Consider the following 22,009-nt stretch of genomic DNA (forward strand, 5'->3'; position numbering starts at 1 on the left):
TATGGAAATAAAGGTTTGGCAAGTTCAGTAACTTGATAAATGTCACTAGCTGGTGGGAGGCGGAGTCGGTTCTACCCTTCAAATCCAGCCTTCCCCTTCCTGAGAAAACCCATAAGACACGCCCCTCCGCAAGGTCTGGGCCCGCCCAACCTCCCCTCTACGCCTGCGCTCTCCCCGCGCTGGCCACCACCCCGCTCCGCCGCCGACACGCCACGCGCACGCGCATTGCTTCCCCATGTGGGCTCGGGCCGTCATCGGGCGCAGCTGAACAGTAGTGCATAGACCCCCTAGGCTGCAAGACCTTGCTGCCAGCTGAGCAGACTCCACCGTCTTGCTGTTGCCCTCCTCTCTCGGTCTTCCCGCCAGCGCAATTCACAATGGGCAAGAGCCGGACGAAACGCTTCAAGCGACCTCAGTTCTCCCCTACGGGCGACTGTCAGGCCGAGGCGGCGGCGGCGAACGGGACTGAGCCAGAGGAGGACGACGGGCCAGCGGCGGAGCTGCTAGAAAAAGTGAGGCGAGGGCTCGCCGGGCCGCGCGGGGAGGGGCGGGGGGGCAGGCCTCCCCCGGAGCCCCCCAGCAACGCCACACGCCCCTGCCGCCGCGTCCCCGCGCGTGCGCTCTGCTCTCTGACACTTGTTCTTTCCCGCAGCTCCAGCACCCGAGCGCCGAGGTCCGCGAGTGCGCCTGCGCGGGGCTGGCCCGGCTGGTGCAGCAGCGGCCGGCGCTGCCGGGCCTGGCTCGGCTGGACGCCGTGCGACGCCTCGGGCCGCTGCTGCTCGACCCCAGCCTGGCGGTGAGGGAGACGGCGGCTGGCGCACTGAGGTGAGCAGGGAATGGGGTCCGGGGTTGTGCCTCGGAACCGGGCCCACGGCGTCCAGCTGGCGCCTCCTGTGTGCCACGCACCGTAGCTAATCGGCTTCATCCTCAGTGCACTTGTCTGCGGCAGCTCGGGAGGGCCAGGAACTGCAGAGGCTCTCCTGTTTGCAGAGGGGGGCATTTGAACACAGGCTTCAGACTCCGGAGGACCCCATGAGCCCCGGACTACACGCATTGCTGCTTCACCTGCAGTAGCCACCTGTCAAACGTCCTCTCCTCAAGGCCTAGCGCACGTTGTACCCTCTCCAGGGAGCCACCATGGAGTCCTGAGGTTCAGTGAACTCTTCCAGTATAAATGCCAGGTGTTCTAGGTGCGGTAGATTTTGAGCAGGCAGGACATTGAGCAAGACAGCCAAGATCCCTGCCTTCGCAGAACCCGTGTTGATGCGGAGACAGACAGGAAACCAGTAAACAGGTGAAACATAACATTAGATCGTAAGTGGTGCTATGGAGAAACCAAGAGGATGATGAGTTGGGGGTGGGAAGTTACTTTAAATTGGGTGATCTTTAGATGACATTTGTGAACTCTAGCCTCCTGGCTCTGGAGGCTAGAGCCAGGCGTGGACAAACAAGGGAAAGAGCATTCCTGACAGAGGGAACAGCAACAGCAGAGGGCTTGGCATGGTTAAAGAATGGGAAGGTTATGTGGCCGAATAGAGTGGAGGGCGGGCCTTTTAAGAGTTGAGGCTGGAGAGATGGTTAAGGATCCGGTGGTGTAGAGCTAAAGGACCTATTCTAAGCAGGAGTGACTGGTCTAATTTACCTTTTCAAAAGGCCACTCTGGTAGCTGTGCAGAGAATGGACTGTAGGGGGGGCAAGAGTAAAGTTAACATTCGTAGTTTTCATAGCTCTGTCTTTATTTATTCTGTTTCATTCATTGATTTAGCAAGTATATATTGAGTGCCTGCTGTGCACCAGGCAGTGGGCTAGGTCGTGGGCATGTGGCAGTGAACAAGACACATAATTTCTGTCCTTAATGGATCTTACAGTATTGAGGGAGGCAGGCATTATGCAATTAATCACACAAGTGTGTAATCACAGCCAGTGATATTTACAGAAGATGCTGTGAGAAGGTATACCTGGGGGTTCAGGGAAGAAAACCCTAAGGGCGTGATGTTTGAGGTGAGATCTGGGGGATGAGTGGGGATTAACCACTTGATGGAGGAAACAGTGTGTGGAAAACCCTCCCCTCCCCCCAAAGCATACACACACTGAGAGCTCCTGGAAGATGGTGCGGCTTCATATCCTGAGTGCCTAGCACAGTGCTCTGCACTCAGAGGGCAAGCACTGTCTTTCCAATGAAAACTAAATTTAGTCAGGATTGCTTCAAGGGAATGTCTTTCTCAATAGCCTCACCCTTCCTACCCTGGAAGTCCTGATTCCAAGAAAAGTTCCCTTCGTATAAAATCAGGCAGGGGACTTCCCTGGCAGTCCAGTGGTTAGGACTCCCTGCTCTGTCTGCGGAGGGTGCGGGTTCAATCCCTGGTCGGGGAACTAAAATCTCAAAGGCCAGGCTGTGTGGCCAAAAAAAAAAAGATCAGACCATGACTGATTCACATTAAATAAGAGAAGTCTTCCCTCTCCCTGTGTATCGTCTCAGTCCTGAAAACTAAGCTGTTCCAAGACAGAGACATCTGTTTACTTCATGCAGAGCAAGGGTCAGCATAGGTGGAGATCTGTGGATTGGCTGTGCAACATCTTACAGGAATCATAAGCGATTTCTTCCGGGAAACCTTAAGTATGGGTAGAAATAGAAATAAACTTGAGCGCTTAATATGTTTTGTGACATGTGGTCTGAAAGTAAAACCTGTTTTAAACTTCTTGTGTAGAAATCTCAGTGCTTGTGGCGGTTTCGAAGTTTGTGGTGACATGGTGACCAAGGATATCATGACTCCGCTGGTCGCACTGCTGAAAGAGGTATGCCACTTTCCCAGGTCGCTGTTAGTATACACACTCAGACAGTTTGGGGTTTTGTTTTGCCTTTTTTTTTTTTTTCATTAAGTTTATTTATTTATTTTTGACTGCGTTGGGTCTTGGTTGCTGTGCGCGGGCTTTCTCTAGTTGCGGTGAGCCGGGGCTACTTTTCGTAGCAGTGCCTGGGCTTCTCATTGCTGTGGCTTCTCTTGTTGCGGAGCACGGGCTCTAGGTGCGAGGGCTCAGTAGTTGTGGCTCGTGGGCTCTAGAGTGCAGGCTCAGTAGCCGTGGCGCACGGACTTAGTTGCTTCATGGCATGTGGGATCTTCCCGGACCAGGGATCGAACCCGTGTCCCCCGCATTGGCAAGTGGATTCTTAATCACTGTGCTACCAAGGAAGTCCCTGTTTTGCTTTTTAAGTACTTTGGTGTTAGTTATTTTGTCTTCCCTCAAAACATTCCATAGGAATTGTATTTCTTTCCTGGAAACACTGATCTCATCACGGATACTAGTCTCTAGTTTGTCCCCACTACCTTTATTTATCTGCTTGTTAGAAAAGACCTTCCTAAAACTATAGACTGACTCCTTTAGACTTTAAACTTCATACGATGAAAATAATTTGTATTTATTGGTTGCTTATTTATGTGCTCGTTGCTGTCTTGTATATTATTTCACTTAATCTTCGGAGCAGTCCTATTTGGCAGGTATCGTTATTCCTGTTTTACAGATGAGGAAGCTGAAGCGCAGACATTAGGAATTTGCCGAGAAGACTAGATTATGTTCTCAGATTTAACATCATGCCACCTTTATTGCATGATGTAGTTCAGGGATTAAGGAGCTCTTCCTCAGCCGTGCCTCCGGTCCACTCTTCTGTATTGATGGGTAATTTTCACTTGGGGCCATATAAAGGATATCCAGTTTCGATGAGAGGTGTCAGTCTTGTTCCCTTTAGAACGGTGATTGTACTAGGGATGATGTGCCCTGCAGGGGACGTTTAGCAATGTCTGGAGCCATTTTTGATTGTCATGGCTTTGGAGTAGGGGTTGCTACTGGCATCTAGTGGGTAGAGGCCAAGGATGCTGCTGAACATCCTGCATTGCGCATGACAGCCACGTGCACCGCAGCAAAGAATCATCCCATCCAAATGTCAGTAGTGCCGAGATTAAGAAGCCTGCTTTAGAGGGTGCCGTGGATTTTAGGAGGGGCAGAACTGCAGAGTGGTTCAGAGCACCCAGTTCGGAGCCAGGATGCCTGGATCTGAATCCCACTTCGCTAGATACTAAGCTACGCCTTCAGCAAGCTCTCTGTACCTGTTTCCTATTTGTAGCAGGAGATTAGGGATAAGAGTTCATCTACTTCATAGGTTTGTGGTGAGGACTAAATGACTTAACAGACATGAAGTGCTTAGAATAGTGCCTTGCACAAGAAGGTAGTGTATAGATGTTAGCTCTTATTATGTGTTACTTTTCTTTGCCTTATATACTATCTTTACCACATTAGATAAAATATTTTGTATTGATTTTACATTTTCACTTAAAATGTGAAATGCTTTTTATCCAGTTTGTACAGTGACTTGTGAACCTTTCTTCTCTGTATTTCTTGCCAGAAGGGCGCAGGGTTACAGGAACTGTACTGTTTGAGAATTTGATGGGCTTGTTAGCCACTATCATTTTTTAAAAAATTTTATTGGAGTATAGTTGATTTACAGTGTTGTGTTTATTTCAGGCGTATAGCAAAGTGAATCAGTTGTACATATACATATCTCCACTCTTATTTTTTCTTTAGATTCTTTTCCCATATAGGCGACCACTATCATTTTTGATGTTTACTTTTTGTGATTCTTCACTGTCTTTCTGTTTAATTATTCTTTTGAACAAAGGTACTAATCATGGTGTTTGATTTCAGTGTAGTACTGGACTGGATTCAAATGAGATGTCTCCACAGGAAAAAAAAGATCAGAACAGAAATTCTATTGAAAACATAGCCAATGAGGCCGTAAACGTGCTGTGGAATATATGGTAAGATGCTTTCCAGACGCAGCCTCCTGCTTCAGTGCTCTTCAGGCTGCTGCTCCCTCTGTTAAACTGCAGAGGAATCTCTGTTCTCTTTGGTAGGCGTGTAAATCTGTGATGTTAGTGCTTGGTCGGAGGTCTCATCAAGTGACCTAAGATCAACTGTCCTTCCCAAGCCGTTTTCCTCGTAGCATCACTACGTCCTTTTTTGCTTTACAGCTCTTCTCTCCAGTCATTGCTGCTGACAAAATAAGAGGAATCAGGGTCATTAGTACCCACTGCACCTCCTTCCTCCCCCACTACCCATGTACCTTAAGGAGCAGTTGTCTTCAAGCCAGCCAGCCTCCAGTGCAGTAGATGCTTTGGCCTGGCATCTGGAATGAGACAGGGACCACAGACCTTAGTGGGTGCTTTACTCCTCTGCCGTGGCAGGTGCCATTTGACAGGGAAGTAGATGCCTGAGAAGAGCTCCTTTGGTCCCAGTAGGAAGAAGGCCATGCTCCATTCCATCATTGTAACAATGGCCGGGGGTGGGGGAGGGTGGGAGTAGGGGTGGGGGTGGGTGGACTTGCTTTTAAGAATGGAGATGGCTGGAAACACAACCTGTATTTTTTTCTATGCCATTTTATTGTCTCACATTTCTAGCCAGATTCTAGCAAGAATCTGTCATTTCCTTATTTTTAGTCAGCAGCGATGATTATTTCTGACCTAAAGCACAGGTACTTCATAGAATACAAGGATAAGTTGGATCCTGGAAAGCTGCCTACACAGCAATCCGAACTTGCCTATGATTTCTCTCTTTTTTTTTTTAGTTTTTATTTTTATTTAATTTTTATTGGGGTATAGTTGATTTACAATGTTGTGTTAGTTTCAGGTGTACAGCAAAGTGAATCTGTTATACATATACGTATATCCACTCTTTTTTAGATTCTTTTCCCATATAGGCTATTATAGAGTTATTGAGTAGAGTTCCTTGTGCTCTACACTAGGTCCTTATTAGTTATCTATTTTATATATAGTAGTGTGTATATGTCAATCCCAATTCTCCAATTTATCCGTCCCCCCCATGATTTCATTTTAAACTAGTGGATGCATTCCACCAGGAAAATTGGAGAGATCAGGTTTGAGGAAATGCCATATTCAAGCAAGCTAGTGGGTGCTGTTTTTCAGATAACTTTAATATATAAATTGTTGAACTCAGAAATTTAAAAAAAGTTTTCTTTGAAAAGTGCCTGGAAAAGTGGTCTCCACAGTGATCTCTCTTTCCTGAGTGCCCATTATCTTAACACGTTTATGCTTTATTTTCCTGACTATACCTGACTTTACTATGGGCTTCTTGAGGGGAAGTTCATAGCAGTGTTGCAGTAACTAGATGGATGGATGCATGGACGGATGGATGGATGGATGGATGGATAGATAGATGGATACATAAACAGAAAATAGTTTAGAGAGCAGGATTGAATTTAATCATTTAGTCAGCTCTGTTAGCTGTTAGTCTGTCATGTGTATATATGGTATGTCTGGAGGAATATTCTTCTCTGGAACCAGGAAAAAAATTATTATAATTAGCTCTGTTTACCCTATATTTAGCATATATGTTAATAACATTGATAACATTAATTCTGATTCTTTTATTAAAAAATAGTGTAATTTCAAAAATGCTTATTATAACAATTTCTCTGTTGCAATCTACAAATTCTGTTAAAATTATAATAGTCTAGATGGAATGAATAAAATTTTAATTTTACTTTCTTTTAAATTTGTACTTTTTGTGTGATAAGTATAGAGGCCTTCTATCCTTACTTTAATTTATTATTACTGTGATACAGTGGAAAGACAAGTTAAGCTGGACCCAAAGACTCACCAGTAACAAAGTGTGTGATCTTTGGACAGATCACTTCACCTCTTGGGGTCTGAGTTTCCTTACCCACAAAATGAGGAATTGAAGTAAATGATTTCTAAGCTCTCTTCCATCTTTAACCTCCTGTAAGGAAATTGGCGTGCGGGTAAAGAGATTGGCTAAAAGATCCTACTGTGATGGAAATAAATGTACAGATAGCCAGTTGTGTTCCTGCACAGTGACTATGAATGGGCATTGGTTTCTTCATCTATAAAAATGGTGGATGTTTGACTACAACTCTTTGGTTCTTTTACAAAGCCTAATTATTTTTTCATGAATTTCTGTGGTTGATAATGTTAAAATGTGAATAGTAAAACTTTTTTTTCCCCCCTTCAATTTAGTGAATGCAGTAGTAGAGCAGTATCTATATTCAACAAAGAAGGGTGTTTGGAGATTGTATTAAAGTATTTAAGTAGGTTTTCCACCAATGTTGACCTGGCTATTTCAGTAGGTAAGTGAAGAAAAGTATGTGTGGCCTTATTCAAAATTTTTTATTCAGACATAGCATGTTTATTTTATAGGAGTGATTTTTTTTTCTCATTGTATGTAAATGCATAGCTGAGTTCTATTCTGAATCTTTTAAAGTCTGTGATTAATGCTTTACTTACTCATGTAGTTTTCCCACTCTTGACCCTGAGAGGGAGGAAAGTAATTATGTGAGCATATGTGGTTTCTAGTATACTACCATTCTTAGAAGGCTTTATTAATTCTGGAAGCTTTCATCTCCCATTTGCCGAGAAACAGTAACCCACAACTACCAGGCCTTTGAGCCATAGTTAATTGGAATGTAGACCTATTTAAATGGCTTGTACCACTATCTCATACTTCCAGAAGAATACTTCTGATAACCTGCGCTTTTTTTGAGAGAGGAAAATAAGTGATTGGAATTTCACATAGGCCTGCTTGCCTTCCAGGCAGGGAAAGCAAAGTCTGGCAGCTTCAGCTGCCTTGGCTCCCTCGCCTTCTGTACATGGGGTTAGAGAGCCACCGGGGGCCCTTACTCAGCAGGTGGAGGAGACAGAAACCAGAGGGCGGGTGGCTCAGCAGAACTCTGGGGGCAAGTGGAGAAATAATGGGTGAAAAGCATTTTTTTCTACCCATCGTAATATAGGCATCTGGCTGTCCTTTTATTTAACTGTGTATTTCTCCTGGCAAGGGCAAGTTTATTCCACTTACTGAAGTGTATTCCCCTTACCAGTGTTTCTCTTGGCTCTAGTGGACATAGAACAGAAAAGGAAAAAATAATAGTGGAATAAATACTACTGAGACAAATTTTTAAATCAGTTTCTCAAAATGGAATCTTTGGCAAAGGGGAGATTTGTGAGTAAATGAGAATTTTAAAAACAGTCGAACTAGGAAATTGGTAGGTGACTTTTAGTCTCAGAGGACAGTCTTTATTACAATAAGAGAATTTCAGGAAAGTTCATAGCTTTTAAAAGAGAAACTTCACTTCTGTTTTGGGGCCTTAAGTTTTGTAGATTTGGTTATTTATTTAGTTTTTTTCCTAAAGAACTTTTTTAAAGAACTTTAAAAAAATGGATCAGAATAAAGTTATTTTGCATTGTATAGCAGTGTTTTCCTTGGCACTTACCTAGGTTCATGATTTTTTAAACAAATGTCAAACTACTTCTGTTTTGAAAATCAAGCACGGCTTACATATAGTAAAGTGAAATTCTGAGATTCCATCCTATGTATTAATACAGCTTTCTTTGAGCTTGTGTTGTCATAGCAATCACAACTTATCTTGTTTTTTTGCTAAAGTGAGTTTAATTAGTCTCTTAATGAAAAAAATACTACATTGGGGTATATGTATATGTACATATGTGCATATATATGGATTTATATATAAATGTATTTTGGAAACCAAAATAGAGCACAGCAATAGCGTGTATTTTGACTACTAATTTGGATGGGAACGATCTGCTTTGGAAGTTTTAGACCTGGAAAGAAATGGATTTGTATGGTCTACAGTATCTCAAAGAAAACAGATTTGGGCTTGCTTCCTCATTTGTGCTTCAGTCAGACCTTTCATGCAGTCCCAACTGTTTTTATACTTTCAGTTAATTATTTCTAATTTACAAGTTGTAATCCATTGTCTTGTTCTAATGCCAGAGAACAGTTAAGTGCTAAATAAATCATATGTCTATTAATATTTTACCCATCTCTTAATTTGATCATATTTTTATATAAAACACTTTTTTCCTTAAATATGTTTCACCAGAAATAACTCTAACTTTTAAGGTCGTGCTGAATTTCAACGAAACCAGAATGTTCCCAAACCTAGGGCTTGTCTTTGACAACAGAACTACCCTGAGAGTGTTGTCAGTGCACTGGTGTTTGGTCCGCAGGCTGTTTGCTACTGGTCTGTGATGAGTACAGAAATAGAGGCTAAACCTTTATAAATGTTTATAGTAATTCCACATTGTCACGGCGGTTAAGAGGCTTTTAAATTATATTTCATAAAAGTATAGTTTTATAAAGGATTAGAAATTAAGAAAAAAGGGAAAAAGGTCTTTTATACCTCTGATAGTTTGGGAAGCCTCATTTGCATGTTCCGTGTTTGAGGGAAAGCGTATATCTCCTACAAAAGCTACCTGTGTCCAAAGAACTTGTAAAGATGCAAATGTTTTTCGATGAGTTATTTTGGTTTAAATTATCCTAGCAGAATTCATTTTTTTCTAAATATTTGATGTTTGTCTTTATAGCATATTGTTTGCAGACGGTGACTGAAGATAACCCAGAGCTACTGAAATCTTTCAGTGCCCCAGCATTGCATGTGCTGGAATCAGCAATGCTTTCTCCTGTCAATTCCATGGAATATATTCTATTAAAGACATTGGTGGCAGGTAAAGTTTAGCCATATGTGATAGTGTGCTTTTTTAGTAACTTGTAGTAGGTAGAGATGGGGGACAAAGTTATTCCCCCATTTCACCGCATCAGGGCTTTCTGTGCTTAGTCTGTTCTGAAAATTTTAATATTTTAGTGGAGACCCTTAATTCAAGCGGTTCTGCATAGTTTCAAAGCCTTCTAAGATTAAATGTGTTTTTAGTTTAACAAACTACTGTTGTCTGATAAAGAAATGCTGTTGTCAGGACCCCCTCTTATTTATGAACCAGTGAGTTCAGAAGTTGACTGTGTAGTGTAGGCATCTAAGACATGACCATTCACTTTCCTATAAGATCTTCACCCGCAATGCATCTCCCCAGAATTTCTAAATACAGAAAGAAGAAATAATCTGATGACATGTCAAGTAGTAGGAAACTTATTATATAGTTTCCTCTTGCCTTTGGTCTTCCAGGGGTAATTTATCTTGAGAGGTGGTTTTTTCCCCTAAACTGATAAAATACACATAACATAAATTTAACATCTTAACCATTTTTAAGTGTACAATTAAGCAGTGTACATTCGCATTGTTATATAACCAATCTCCAGAACACTTTTCATCTTGCAAAACGGAAACTCTGTACACATTAAACAACTCCATTTCCCTCTCCCCTCAGCCCCCAGCAACTACTATTCTCCTTTCTGTCTCTATGGATTTGACTACTCTAGTGCCTCAAATAGGTGGAATCATACAGTATTTTTCTTTTTGTGACTGGTTTATTTCGCTTAGTGTAATGTCCTCAGGGTTCATCCATGTTATAGCATGTGTCAGAATTTCCTTCCTTTTTAAGGCTGAATAATATTCCACTGTATGTATATATGACATTTTGTTTATCCATTCATCTGTGGACGGACACTTGGCTTGCTTCCACCTTTTTGTTATTGAATAATGCTGCTATGAATATGATTCTACAGATGTCCATGTGAGTCCTTGCTTTCAATTCTTTTTGAATATATATACCCAGGAATGATTTTTATTTTAACCGTCACATTTTTTTTTTTTTTAATTAGTCTAACTACTTAGTGGTAGCTATTCTAGTTTCATAAGCAGAAAACCAAGAACCTGCTCTCTGGTTGTCCGTGAGACCTTGGAATTTTAGTGCATTCCATTCCACTCTTGGAATATAAGAAGCTGCTTAGGAGAGCAGCTCAGGTTAAGATGAAAGAAAGCCAGGCAACTCAATTTGTCGTGGTAAAAGAAACTTGATCGGTGTTCTCTTGATCTGTTGCTCTCTGGTGTATCAGAGCAAGGCATTGTGTGCCAAGAAAAGGAGACGATTGTGAAGGACTGCTGTAATAAAGGGAGCTGCCTCAGTGCAAAGCTTTCCGACATTTAATAAAAACTGAACAAAGGCAGTGGGATTGGGATTTTTTGAAATTACACCTGAGCTTAAAGAGCCACTCTCATGGAAACTGTATTTAATAAAAGATTTCACAGTTGATTTCTTTGTCCTTATGCTCATTTTTTTTCCACAGGCACAATTTGGAATCTAAAGGACATTATTCCATCCAAGAGTCAGGCAGAAATCATAAATGCCATACTAAAGATCTTATCTGAAGTTCTGGAAATGGATGCTGGTGAAACGGTTCTTCAAATGAAGGAGGCCGAAACTCAAAGGATAAAAACTGCTGCAGAGACTGAGGACACATTACAGAATGTTAATGGTGATGATTTGATTGAGGATGATGAAATGGAAGGAATTCCTCATAGAAGGAAAGTCAGAAGGAAAGCTTTCATTTCAGATTTACTTCCAGTAAGTCGGATTGATGCTTTCAGACATGGATTAATACAGCTATTTTCTTTCAATAGGTATCCTAAGCTTTGTAGGAAAATGTTACAGCAAAGTTAATTATAACGTGAATTTCAGTTAAAAAAAAAAGTCATGTTTTCCCATTAACTCATAACTCAGAAATCTCCCAAAGGAGAAAAAAAAATGTCCTAAGACAAATCTTTTATATAGAGAAGGTTTGAAAGATGGGGTAGACCAGTACTTTTGCAGCACTTCAGAGACATGTGGTCATCTCCCACTTCAGTTACACATTCTCTTCCAGACTGTCTTCAAACTAAAGGAATTTTTACTTTGCTTGAATTGTCCCTTGCATTCTTGTCTCTTTTATTTTAGTGTTTAGCCTTACCAAAGTAGCAAGCCAAACTTTCATTTACCCCCTACTGGCGAGCAGAGGAGGTTGGGTGATTATGAAAATTAATGATGGTTTGTAGTTTTTGCAGACTGGTTTATAGTCTTTGTTTGTTTGTTTGTTTTATAAATTTATTTATTTATTTTTGGCTGCGTTGGGTCATCGTTGCTGCACGCAGGCTTTCTCTAGTTGAGGCGAGCAGGGGCTACTCTTCGTTGTGGTGTGCGGGCTTCTCACTGCAGTGGCTTCCCTTGTGGAGCGCAGGCTGTAGGCACGCGGTCTTCAGTAGTTGTGGCATGCGGGCTCAGTAGTTGTGGCTCACGGGCTCTAGAGCACAGGCTCAGTAGATGTGGCGCACAGGCTTCGTTCGGCCACGGCATGTGGGATCTTCCCGGACCAGGGCTCGAACCTGTGTCCCCTGCATTGGCAGGCGGATTCTCACCCACTGTGCCACCAGGGAAGTCCCTGGTTTATAGTGTTTGATTGGGGCTCATTTGTGCTAGTGGGTGTGACGGTGGGGTGAGGAGGAGCAGTCTTGGGTGCAGGGAACACTTCAGCTGAGCCCGTCAGCAGCGATGGAGCCATACTTTGGGAAAACATTTTTCCCAAGGAGGAGAGCAGGTCATCGGGAAGAGAGGGAGGACAGTGAGTTGGGCTTTATTCATCTAGGTGCACATTTTCTGTGCTTACTCTGTGTGCCAGGCCCTGTGCCAGGTGCTGCTGATAGAAAGATGATTAAGGCATATTTCCTGTCTTCAGGGACCTTTTCCGTCTTGAGAGGATAGACATGTAATGATAATTTATTATAATGCCTGTGCTAAGAACAGTGATAGGGCTGTGCACAGACTTCTGAGGGGGTCGTATCTATAGAGTAGGCACACCTGACTCAGCCCTGATGGAAGCAGAAAGGAAGACGCTCTCAGAAAAGGCTTTGTGGACAGAACACCTGAACTGTCTTAAAGGATGGCGTAAGAAACAGCATGATGAAAGCGGATTAGTGTTGTTTGAGGGGACTGGAGGCAGGAAGACCGGACAGGAGGCTGCTGAAGTCATTGGGAAGAAAGACAATGAAGCCTGAACTGGAAGAACCCTAGTAATGTCCTGTCACACTTTCTACCATCTCACTCGTGGCCTGTCCTGATTCATGTGCAATGAACTGAAACTGAGAAGTATCTTAAGTCAGTGTCTTAGAGTTTTGACAGATTTATTTTTAAAGAATTCTTAGTGGGCATAAACTCATCAGTATACCACTGCGCTACATTCCTGAAGTCTTGTAAAGCTGAATTGGTGGTGTCTTAAAGCAGTCAAATGCTGTAGTTAAGAACTACTTTCTCACTACAGATAACTCAATTTCGTTTCTTTCTATGGCTGATTAATATTCCATTGTATATATGTGCCACACTCCCCATGAACAGCTGTTAGGTGCAAAGCATTGTGTTAAGTGCTGGGGTGAATCCGAAAATGAAAAGGCCATCCTGCCCTTGAGTTGCTTGCAAATCGTAGAGCGGCTTAAAAATCATATCACCCCCTTTTGGTGCAAGAGGCGTGTATTTGAACGCCCAGTTTACTCCTTGTCTCACTTGTGCATCTGAGTCAGAGTGGGTAGAATTTAAAATCAGTAAAGCAAGATAGACAAAGGCATAGCTCTGAGCCTTGTCATTCCAAAGGGTGTTTCTAGAACCCCAGCAGCAGCCCCTCAGGTACCACATGGAGGTGAGTTACAGATCTGGGATCCACATGTGGAACATCAGCTATAACAGGTCAGGGTTTGGAGGCTCTTCTGCAGGTGTTGCATCGTGCTGACCAGGTCACTTTGTCCTGCCAGATGCACATATACTATGTTTCCCCACCCCGAATTCCCATCAGAGCAGAAGTGGAAATTCCAGTTGGGCTGTCAGGGGACTCTGAAAGATCGGACATCTCTGGCTGGGAGAACAGCACTCCTGCAGGGTTTCCTCATCTCCAGCCTTGCTTTCAGGGGCCCCACAGGGAATGAGTGAGTGGGGATTGAGATCCACATCCACCAAGATGAAGTGTCACTGTTTCAAAGTATCGATATTTAACTGTTATTTAGAGATTCACTTTCCCAAGTATTACTTAGAAATAGAATTTTGGTGCTTAGAAAATGCAGTGTTTTCTCTTAACAAAAGCTTGCTTTTTAAAGCCTATCACCATAGCTGAGTAGACCGGATGATTAACATGCTGATCAGGCAGCCAGTGTTTAAGTGCCAGTAGTGTGCTAAGCATCGTGCTGCCATGTGCCAGGAATACAAATTTACAGCCAGGCAGTTCTGGTCTTTCAGGCTGCCCAGTGGCTTGTGCAGGGATCCTTTAGAATCAAAACCCTTAATTGCATCATTTAACTTAAGAAGGTATAAGCACAAATCTGTAAAGAGAGAACTGACCCAAGTTGTGGCTGTAACATGCAGAAGTAGGACAATCCCTACCCAGCTTCCGCAGTTAGCAGTTGTCAAATCACAGTCTGTTTTCTTTCATCTATTTCCCTACCCACTCTCCCAACTACTGAATATTTTGAAGCAAATCTCAGCTGTCATAACATTTCCTCTGGATTGGTTCTTTAGGTCAATTTGGTAACAATAAGAAGCAGGGAAATGTTCTGAGCAGGAAAGTCAGGTAAAGAAGTGGAACTTAGTTTCAGAATTCTTCTAAGGCAGATCTTTGTAGGTTTTAAGTGGATGAGAGCCCAGCAAAGGCATGTCTTGTGTAGCTTTGAGTCGCCTCTAAGAAATGTTTAGTTGAATATCATACACGCACGAAGTGAGTAGGAATAAATTTTAGATACGTTCTTTTCTTTTTAATTAATTAATTTTATTTTTGGCTGTGTCGGATCTTAGTTGTGGCACATGGGCTCTTTCATTGCGGCGCACGGGCTCCAGAGCACGTGAGCTCTGTGGTTGTGGCCCGCGGACTCAGTAGTTGCAGCGCGCGGGCTTAGTTGCCCCGCTGCATGTGGGATCTTAGTTCCCTGACCAGGGATCGAACCCGCATCCCCTGCATTGGAAGGTGGATTCTTAACCACTGGACAACCAGGGAAGTCCCTAGATACATTCTTGCCAGCAATAAAATGAATATAAACATAGGGATTCCTGTGCTACATCTATTAAATAAGCTGTCTTCTTTTTTTTTTTTAAGAATGTGGTTCAAAATTACAGTTAAATCGTTGCACAAGAAGTTGCTGGAGGATTAAAAATGAGTACAACATTCTGGAAAAGGAGAACAGGAATATGTCACAGTATCTATAGGTGTGTTTTTAACCTTTGATCCAGTAAATCTGAGGAAATAAGATAACCAAGTAATCTGAAATATTCCATGCTAGAGGAATGCTTAATAAATTATAATACATTCATTTAATGGAATATTTTACAGCCATTGAAAAGACAGAAACTGGGAAACATTCAGACAACAAAATATACATTACTTTTAGCTTATGTACTGTTTTGGAGTGAAGCTATTTCACTTTTCATAGGTGACTTGAGAATTAAGGTCATATAAATTTATACAACCCATTTTGAGAATGTTACTTGATAAGTTAGGTTCATGTTATTTATTCCCAGGAGAAAAAGTCCCCCTCTTCCTTCAGTCTTTAAGAAATGCTTTATTGCAGTCTTCAGAGAAAGCCAGAAAGCAGCAAGCCTGTCTGCTCCTTAGTCAAGTTCTGGTGGTCATATAAGGGCCTGTTAGTAATTCTGGTTAATGAAGTCTCTTCCAAGAAACTGTGTAAGTGTCTAAAAGCAGGTTTGTTGTGTGTAAGTGCCTGGTGTCCAAAATGAACTCTTGTTTTAATCTTAGTATGCTGAGCTACTTCTTAACACATTAGATTAAGTTTCAGGGTGAATTTAGTTCAGAATTCCTGCAATATTTTTCTGTTCTCTCCAGCTAACTAAGCAACACTTAGAAAATAACCGTGCAGATAGATGGAAACCCGGTGAACAGTGGCACGCTGCACAGTGCCAAGAGGAATCATAATGCCTGTTTGTCCTTCCAGCACTTTATGACTTTTCTTCTACTTACCCAAACCCACCCAAGTCCTCTATTCCAAGTGCAAATATCATTTAGTAGGCTTTGACTAAGGAGAGTCACATGAAAATATTTTTCCACACATTTGAGAGTTGGTCGTTTGCTTTTTTTTTTTTTTTTAAGCCCACCGACAAGGAGCTGAGAGAGACCATAGCGTTGCTGACAGCTCAGCAGACTGCTCTGGAAATCATTGTCAACATGTGCTGCAGTGAAGGTTTGTGACCAGTTCCCATTTAGATATCCTCCCCTGGACTGGGAGGGCAGCTTCCATGAGGATTATCTTAAATAGTCCAGTTCTGTGTGATCTGCACTCTTCCCAGATCCCACCGACGATGAATGGGAAGAGCTCTCCAGCAGTGATGAAAGCGACTCATTTATGGAGAATTCCCTCAGTGAATGCGGTGGGCAGCTGCTGTCTCCCCTCTGCCTCTCCCATGAGGTTCACACCGCTCTCACCAACTACCTCATCCCAAAGAAGGTAATCTGTTTTCAGTCTAGGCTCATTCGAGAGCACAGGGAAGGCTGAAGAAAGCTGTTCCTTCCTTCTGTGTGCAAAAGAAGTTCGCTAATACTGCCAGGTGTGGGTAATTGGTAAGACCTGGGAAACAAAACAATGACCAGCACTGGAGGTGGGCCGTTCAGAATTCCTGAGCACCTCTTTATCAAGCCTGACCATCTCACTTAGAAGTCACATGTTGGGATTTTATAAAGGAATCGTGTAAAAACCCTACTCTTTAACCTTTGCCTTACTTCCTTTTTAAATTTAGATTTTTGAGAAAACTGCCTTTCCAAACAGCACTGCAGTTGACGTGTGTTCTAGGAACCCCAGTTGGAAACCTTTGATTAGAAAGTAAGAACTTTTCTAGTTTCAAAACCATTTGTCATTATGTTATTATATGAAATGATGGACCATTCAATGGAAGAAGCCGACTCCCCCTTCAAGATCTCTCCCCCTGTGTCCTGTGTATGTTCCCTGGAGAAGTCTGCCCATATGTTCACTAAGACAGGAGAGTGCACATAGCAGTGTGGTTCACAGTTGCCCCAACTTGGAAACAACCTCAATGTCCATCAGCGGCAGAATGGATAAATAAGTGCTGACATAATCATACAGTAGCATACATACAGCTGAGCTGCTTCTTAACACATTAGATTAACACATGCAGCAATAAAAAATCTGAACTAGAACACTGACACTAAACTGTTTCCTTCAGTGATGCATACATAGGTGGTAAACCTGTAAAGAAAAGCAAGGAAATGTCTGCTATAAAAGTCTGGAGAGTGGTGACCTTTGGGGTCAAGGAGGTGGGGCGTGATAGGGAAGGGATAGGTGGGCCGTGAGGGCGCTAGCAGCATTTCTTTTCTTTTTTTTTTTAATTGAAGTATAGTTGACTTACAGTGTTGTGTTAGTTTCAGGTGTACAGCAGTGTTTCAGATATATATGTATTCTTTTTCAGATTCTTTTCCCTTATAGGTTATTACCCTATAGTTCTCTGTGCTATACAGTAGGTCCTTGTTGCTTATCTATTTTATATATAGTAGTGTGTGTATGTTAATCCCAAACTCCTGATTTATCCCTCCCCCCCTTTCCCCTTTGGCAACCATAAGTTTGTTTTCTATGTCTGTGGGTCTATTTCTGTTTTGTAAATAAGTTCATTTGTATCTTTTTTTTTTAGTTTCCACCTATAAGCGATATCATATGACGTTTGTCTTTCTGGCTTAGTTCACTTAGTATGATAATCTCTAGGTCCATCCATGTTACTGCAGGTGGCGTTATTTCATTCTTTTTTATGTCTGAGTAATGTTCCATTGTATAAATATGCCACATCTTCTTTATCCATTCATCTGTCGTTGGACATTTAGGTTGCTTCCATGTCCTTTAAATAGTGCTAGCATTGTTTATTTCCTACCTAGATGCACAGGTGTTTGCTTTGTAAACCGTTAAACTCTGTATATTCGTTGAGCGCTTTATGTATGTCATATTTCACAATTAAAAATAATTGTAAAGGTACTGCCATGCATAGAAATTTTTCTCAAGCAGATTCCATGTGACGCATAAATGTGCTGTGCCTCAGAGGCCTTGAGTGCTCAAGCAGTTTGATCTGGTAGGATTTTTTTTTTTTTTTTTTTTTTTTTGCGATATGCGGGCCTCTCACTGCTGTGGCCTCTCCCGTTGCGGAGCACAGGCTCCGGACGCGCAGGCTCAGCGGCCACGGCTCACGGGCCCAGCCGCTCCGCGGCATGTGGGATCTTCCCGGCCCGGGGCACGAACCCGTGTCCCCTGCATTGGCAGGCGGACTCTCCACCACTGCGCCACCAGGGAAGCCTGATCTGGTGGGATTAACAGTTCACTTTACGAATCCTTGCTCACTGCCCTAGACCTCCTTCTGCTTACAGATGGTCCCTGTCAGAATCTGACACTTAGTTTCAAGGTCAGTGCTGAATTCTGCTGGGTTACTGTGAGAGGAACAGACAGCATTCTCTCTCTTCCTTTGCAGAATGAGCACTATACAATGCAGAGCCCTCGTGTGTCTCCAGAGCCTTGTCTCCCTCCTGGATGTGGACCATCTGGGAGGACCTGCAGCCCTTCAGACACTTGCACAGCATCTGTCACAACTGCTTTTTTCTCAGCCAGGTAAGTATTTAGGCCTTATTGTGAAAAACGACTGGGATGGAGCAGAATTTTGAAGGGCCAGGAACTTGGAGTTTGTAATTATACGGTCTCTCATCCAACCTGCAGAAACCTTTCCCAGACACTAGCAGTCATATATTTATAGTTGCCGGTGGGATAGAGTCAACAAAGTATGCAGGCAGGCCTCTGGGGTATAATTATCTTTTTCATTAAAATTGCTTGCATCCAGTTACGTCAGGACAATCAAGGCTGCATCACAAATATCATAAATATTAGGGTTCATTAAAATATTTGGGTAATTCTCTATTCCTTAGTTTTCTTCTTAAATATAAAATCATTTGATTTACATTTGATTGGGTGCTACAGATGTGTATGACAGAATTCACAAGGTTTGAGAGCACATAAAGTGGAAAGCCTCGCTCCTTTTTCTCACACTACCCAGTTCCTCTCCCAGCATTGGTCACTGTGGCCAGTTTCTTGTGTATTCTTCCAGAGAGATTCTCGATACCAAAGTATGTATGTGTATTTTTAAGGCAAATGATAGACTACCGTACACACAGTTCTACACCTTGCTTTTTTTCTAACACATCTCTTTCTTCAAATACCTTTGCATGGTACAAGCTGAATCTCTAAGTTACAGGTATCTGATATGGATTAATTTCATTTGTACGCGGAAACCTAGAGAGATACTGTACATTAGATAGGTGTTCTTTTTTTTTTTTAATTTTTACTGGAGTATAGTTGATTTACAGTGTTGTGTAAGTTTCTGCTGTACAGCAAAGTGAATCAGTTATACATATACCCACTCTTTTTTAGATTGTTTTCCCATGTAGGTCATTACAGAGTATTGAGAAGGGTTCCCTGTGTTATATAGTAGGTCCTTATTAGTTATCTATTTTATATATAGTAGTGTGTATATGTCAGTCCCACTCTCCCAGTTTATCCCTCCCCCCCTTCCCCCTGGTAACCATAAGTTTGTTTTCTACATCTGTGACTCTGTTTTGTATATCAGTTCATTTGTATCATTTTTTAGATTCCACATACAAGCAATATCATAGACTATTTGTTAACTGTTCTTTTGAAATGACCTAGCTGTACAGTGTATAATGCATGCTCTTCTAACAGATTGTCATAGTTCACTGTAGTAGAATCTCATTTAACTTCGGCACATTAAACTATAGGAGCTCAAACAAAACCGAGAAAGGAAATAGAGGTATTTTACATAGTAAAGGAAAATTCTTCGTGTTACTCTATCCGGCATGTGTGTCTGGAGTGAGGGTTAATATGGGAGATGTGAATCTGCTCTATTTCTGTGCAAAACTGTTTAACATTTCCCCTTCTCAGACACAGTACTAAGTCCAAGAGCTGAAACTCTTAGAAGATCAAAATATGGTCACTTTTCACTAAATACAAGTTTCTGTATAAGCATTCCTTCAAGAGGCGGTCTCTGATTCTTTAAGACATCTATCTTGCACTCTATGAAGAGGTGCTGTGTATTTAATGGTGCATGTTTTAGAAGTTCTAGATTAATTTTTAAAGATTAAATAAATAAATATTTAGAAACTCATTATATAGTTATCAATATTTGTCCATTAACAGGTGGAGTTTTCAAGTGATCTCACGCTGTGTATTCTTTAGCTGGTGCCGTCATGTGAAAACCACATGCCCAGCCATACCTAAGACAGGATGTTGAACAGGATGTGAGCAGTATTAGCCCCACTCCCGTTCCAAGCCCGTACTGGGCCAGCTCTGGAGCACAGAGGTGACTGGTCATTGTGAGCTGATGACTATAGCTTTATATTTCTCTCCCAGCCTTATAAACCTCACGAGATCTGGCTGGCATGGGGGGCAAGAGGGATGGTTTCCGTCAGCCCAGCAGGATGTCCTGTGGAGGGGTGGCTGGGGGAGACTGCTATTGCTCATGCCCCCTCCCATCCACGCATTCCCATGGGCTCCCTGCAACGGGCAGGGCCAGATAGGGGAGTCCACAGCTAGGCCCCCAGGCGAGCAGGACCTACCCAGACCTCTTAGTGCTTCCAAGACCTGCTTAACCTGAGAGAACCCTGTTTGCCCTAGTTTCACAATTACCATCTCTTTCCTCTGGGCCATTTCTCCATGAGAGTCCAGTCAAGGTCCCACAAGCCCCATCCCCTGCCAGCATGAAGAGTTTATTTCACTGGAAGTAAGTGCACATATTCTGTGCCTCTGCTTATGTAGAACACACTTAGGTGTGTTTCTCCTAGTTCAGCTGGCTGTTCTTGGTCACTGGTACAGGCTCATTTATTACCTGGAAAGATCATAGGAAAACCATAACAAGCTGAGCCTTAGAGAAATAATGGAAAGTTTCTGAATTGTGAGAAAGTATAATTAAGCACTTAGATTTTTAATAAATTCCAGTTTCCTAGCTATTGTAGACATAACCTTTTTATCAGAATGAAATTTTTGATAAAGGATAATTGCTTATACTATTCTAGTATAGTCTTTTCAAATATTTGGGATTTATAAAATAGTATAACCCTGTGAGCTCTACATGGATAATGTGAACTGTTATTGAAGAATTTGGTGGGGAGAATGGGGCTAAATTTCTCTCTTGTGTGTTTCAGAGTTAAATGTATGAGGATCGTACAGCTGTATTGTATTTGACTTGTTTTAGTTTTGCTGCTGAAATACAGTTCTGAATACTTATAAAATTTTTGATACATACCTCCATAGATTTGTGGCTGACATCAGAGATAAAATGAGCAAGTTTTTAGTAGAGTCTGGTCCTTGTGTTCAAAACACCAACATCTTTGTCTCCTTCATTTAAAATATTGATCTTCAAAACATAAGAAATTTTTAACAATGTTGTATTTGCAGATTGGGTCAGTTTGTCATTTTTTCCATTATGCGGGTTCTAAAATCATTTAGGATTCCCTGCTACCCTAGATTTTGGGGAGCAGAAAGCTCATTTTCATTACAGTTAGAATGGTGGTAGCACCCATTCTGGGATATGGTTTTTATTCCACATCAGAACATTGAAAATCAGTCTGCAGAATTCACCTAAATATAATTTGCTGCTTGATTACTTGTGGGTTGACTATTTACCTACATTTAGGTGTGCTACAAATTCTTAGATGCTGTACAAAGTTGTTGCGGGGAAAGACATTTTGAATCACCTCTTTTGTTTAACTTCTTTTGACATTTACTTAATTTCTTTTGACAATACCACATGTCTTGACCTTTTACTGAGCATTTCTCAGAAAGGCAGAGTTGTTTGAACTTCCTTCCCTAATTTGGATAAATGAACAGAAACGTGAATTAAATAAAAATCATCCAAATTTAGGGAAAATATGAATTTCATGTAATGTAAAACAGTAGTGTAGTTTAGATTAGGATTTTGAATCTAAGGTCATTGTTATTTTCCTAAGAATAGAGGATAGAAAAAAAATTGGTTCTGAGATGTGTTCTAGTTTGTATCAAGTTAGTTCTTCATAACATGGTTTAATAGTTTTATGTGCAGCTGACAGATTTCCAGGACTACACTTACAGCTTTAATCAAATATAAGTTACTTTTCAGAGCCAGTATGGTGGCTTTTGGAAGTTTAATAGTAACAATTTTATACCAGTTTTTGAGGG

The 22,009-nt window shown here is 41.8% G+C and overlaps 1 protein-coding gene across 1 annotated transcript in view; it reads left to right on the top strand.

The window, feature by feature from the left end:
• Window positions 1–234: 234 nt before the first annotated feature.
• HEATR3 (HEAT repeat containing 3) overlaps window positions 235–22,009 on the top strand; it is a 36,430-nt gene continuing 14,655 nt past the window's right edge. Inside the window, exons 1-11 of the mRNA XM_059999885.1 lie at window positions 235–512; window positions 653–825; window positions 2,709–2,796; window positions 4,699–4,811; window positions 7,047–7,156; window positions 9,411–9,551; window positions 11,065–11,342; window positions 15,889–15,979; window positions 16,086–16,243; window positions 16,533–16,615; window positions 18,261–18,397. Of these exons, the coding sequence (XP_059855868.1) occupies window positions 378–512; window positions 653–825; window positions 2,709–2,796; window positions 4,699–4,811; window positions 7,047–7,156; window positions 9,411–9,551; window positions 11,065–11,342; window positions 15,889–15,979; window positions 16,086–16,243; window positions 16,533–16,615; window positions 18,261–18,397 (1,507 nt within the window). The 5' untranslated portion in view covers window positions 235–377. The remainder of the gene's footprint in view (window positions 513–652; window positions 826–2,708; window positions 2,797–4,698; window positions 4,812–7,046; window positions 7,157–9,410; window positions 9,552–11,064; window positions 11,343–15,888; window positions 15,980–16,085; window positions 16,244–16,532; window positions 16,616–18,260; window positions 18,398–22,009) is intronic.

Source organism: Delphinus delphis, chromosome 20, assembly GCF_949987515.2.
Source record: "Delphinus delphis chromosome 20, mDelDel1.2, whole genome shotgun sequence".
NCBI lineage: Eukaryota > Metazoa > Chordata > Mammalia > Artiodactyla > Delphinidae > Delphinus > Delphinus delphis.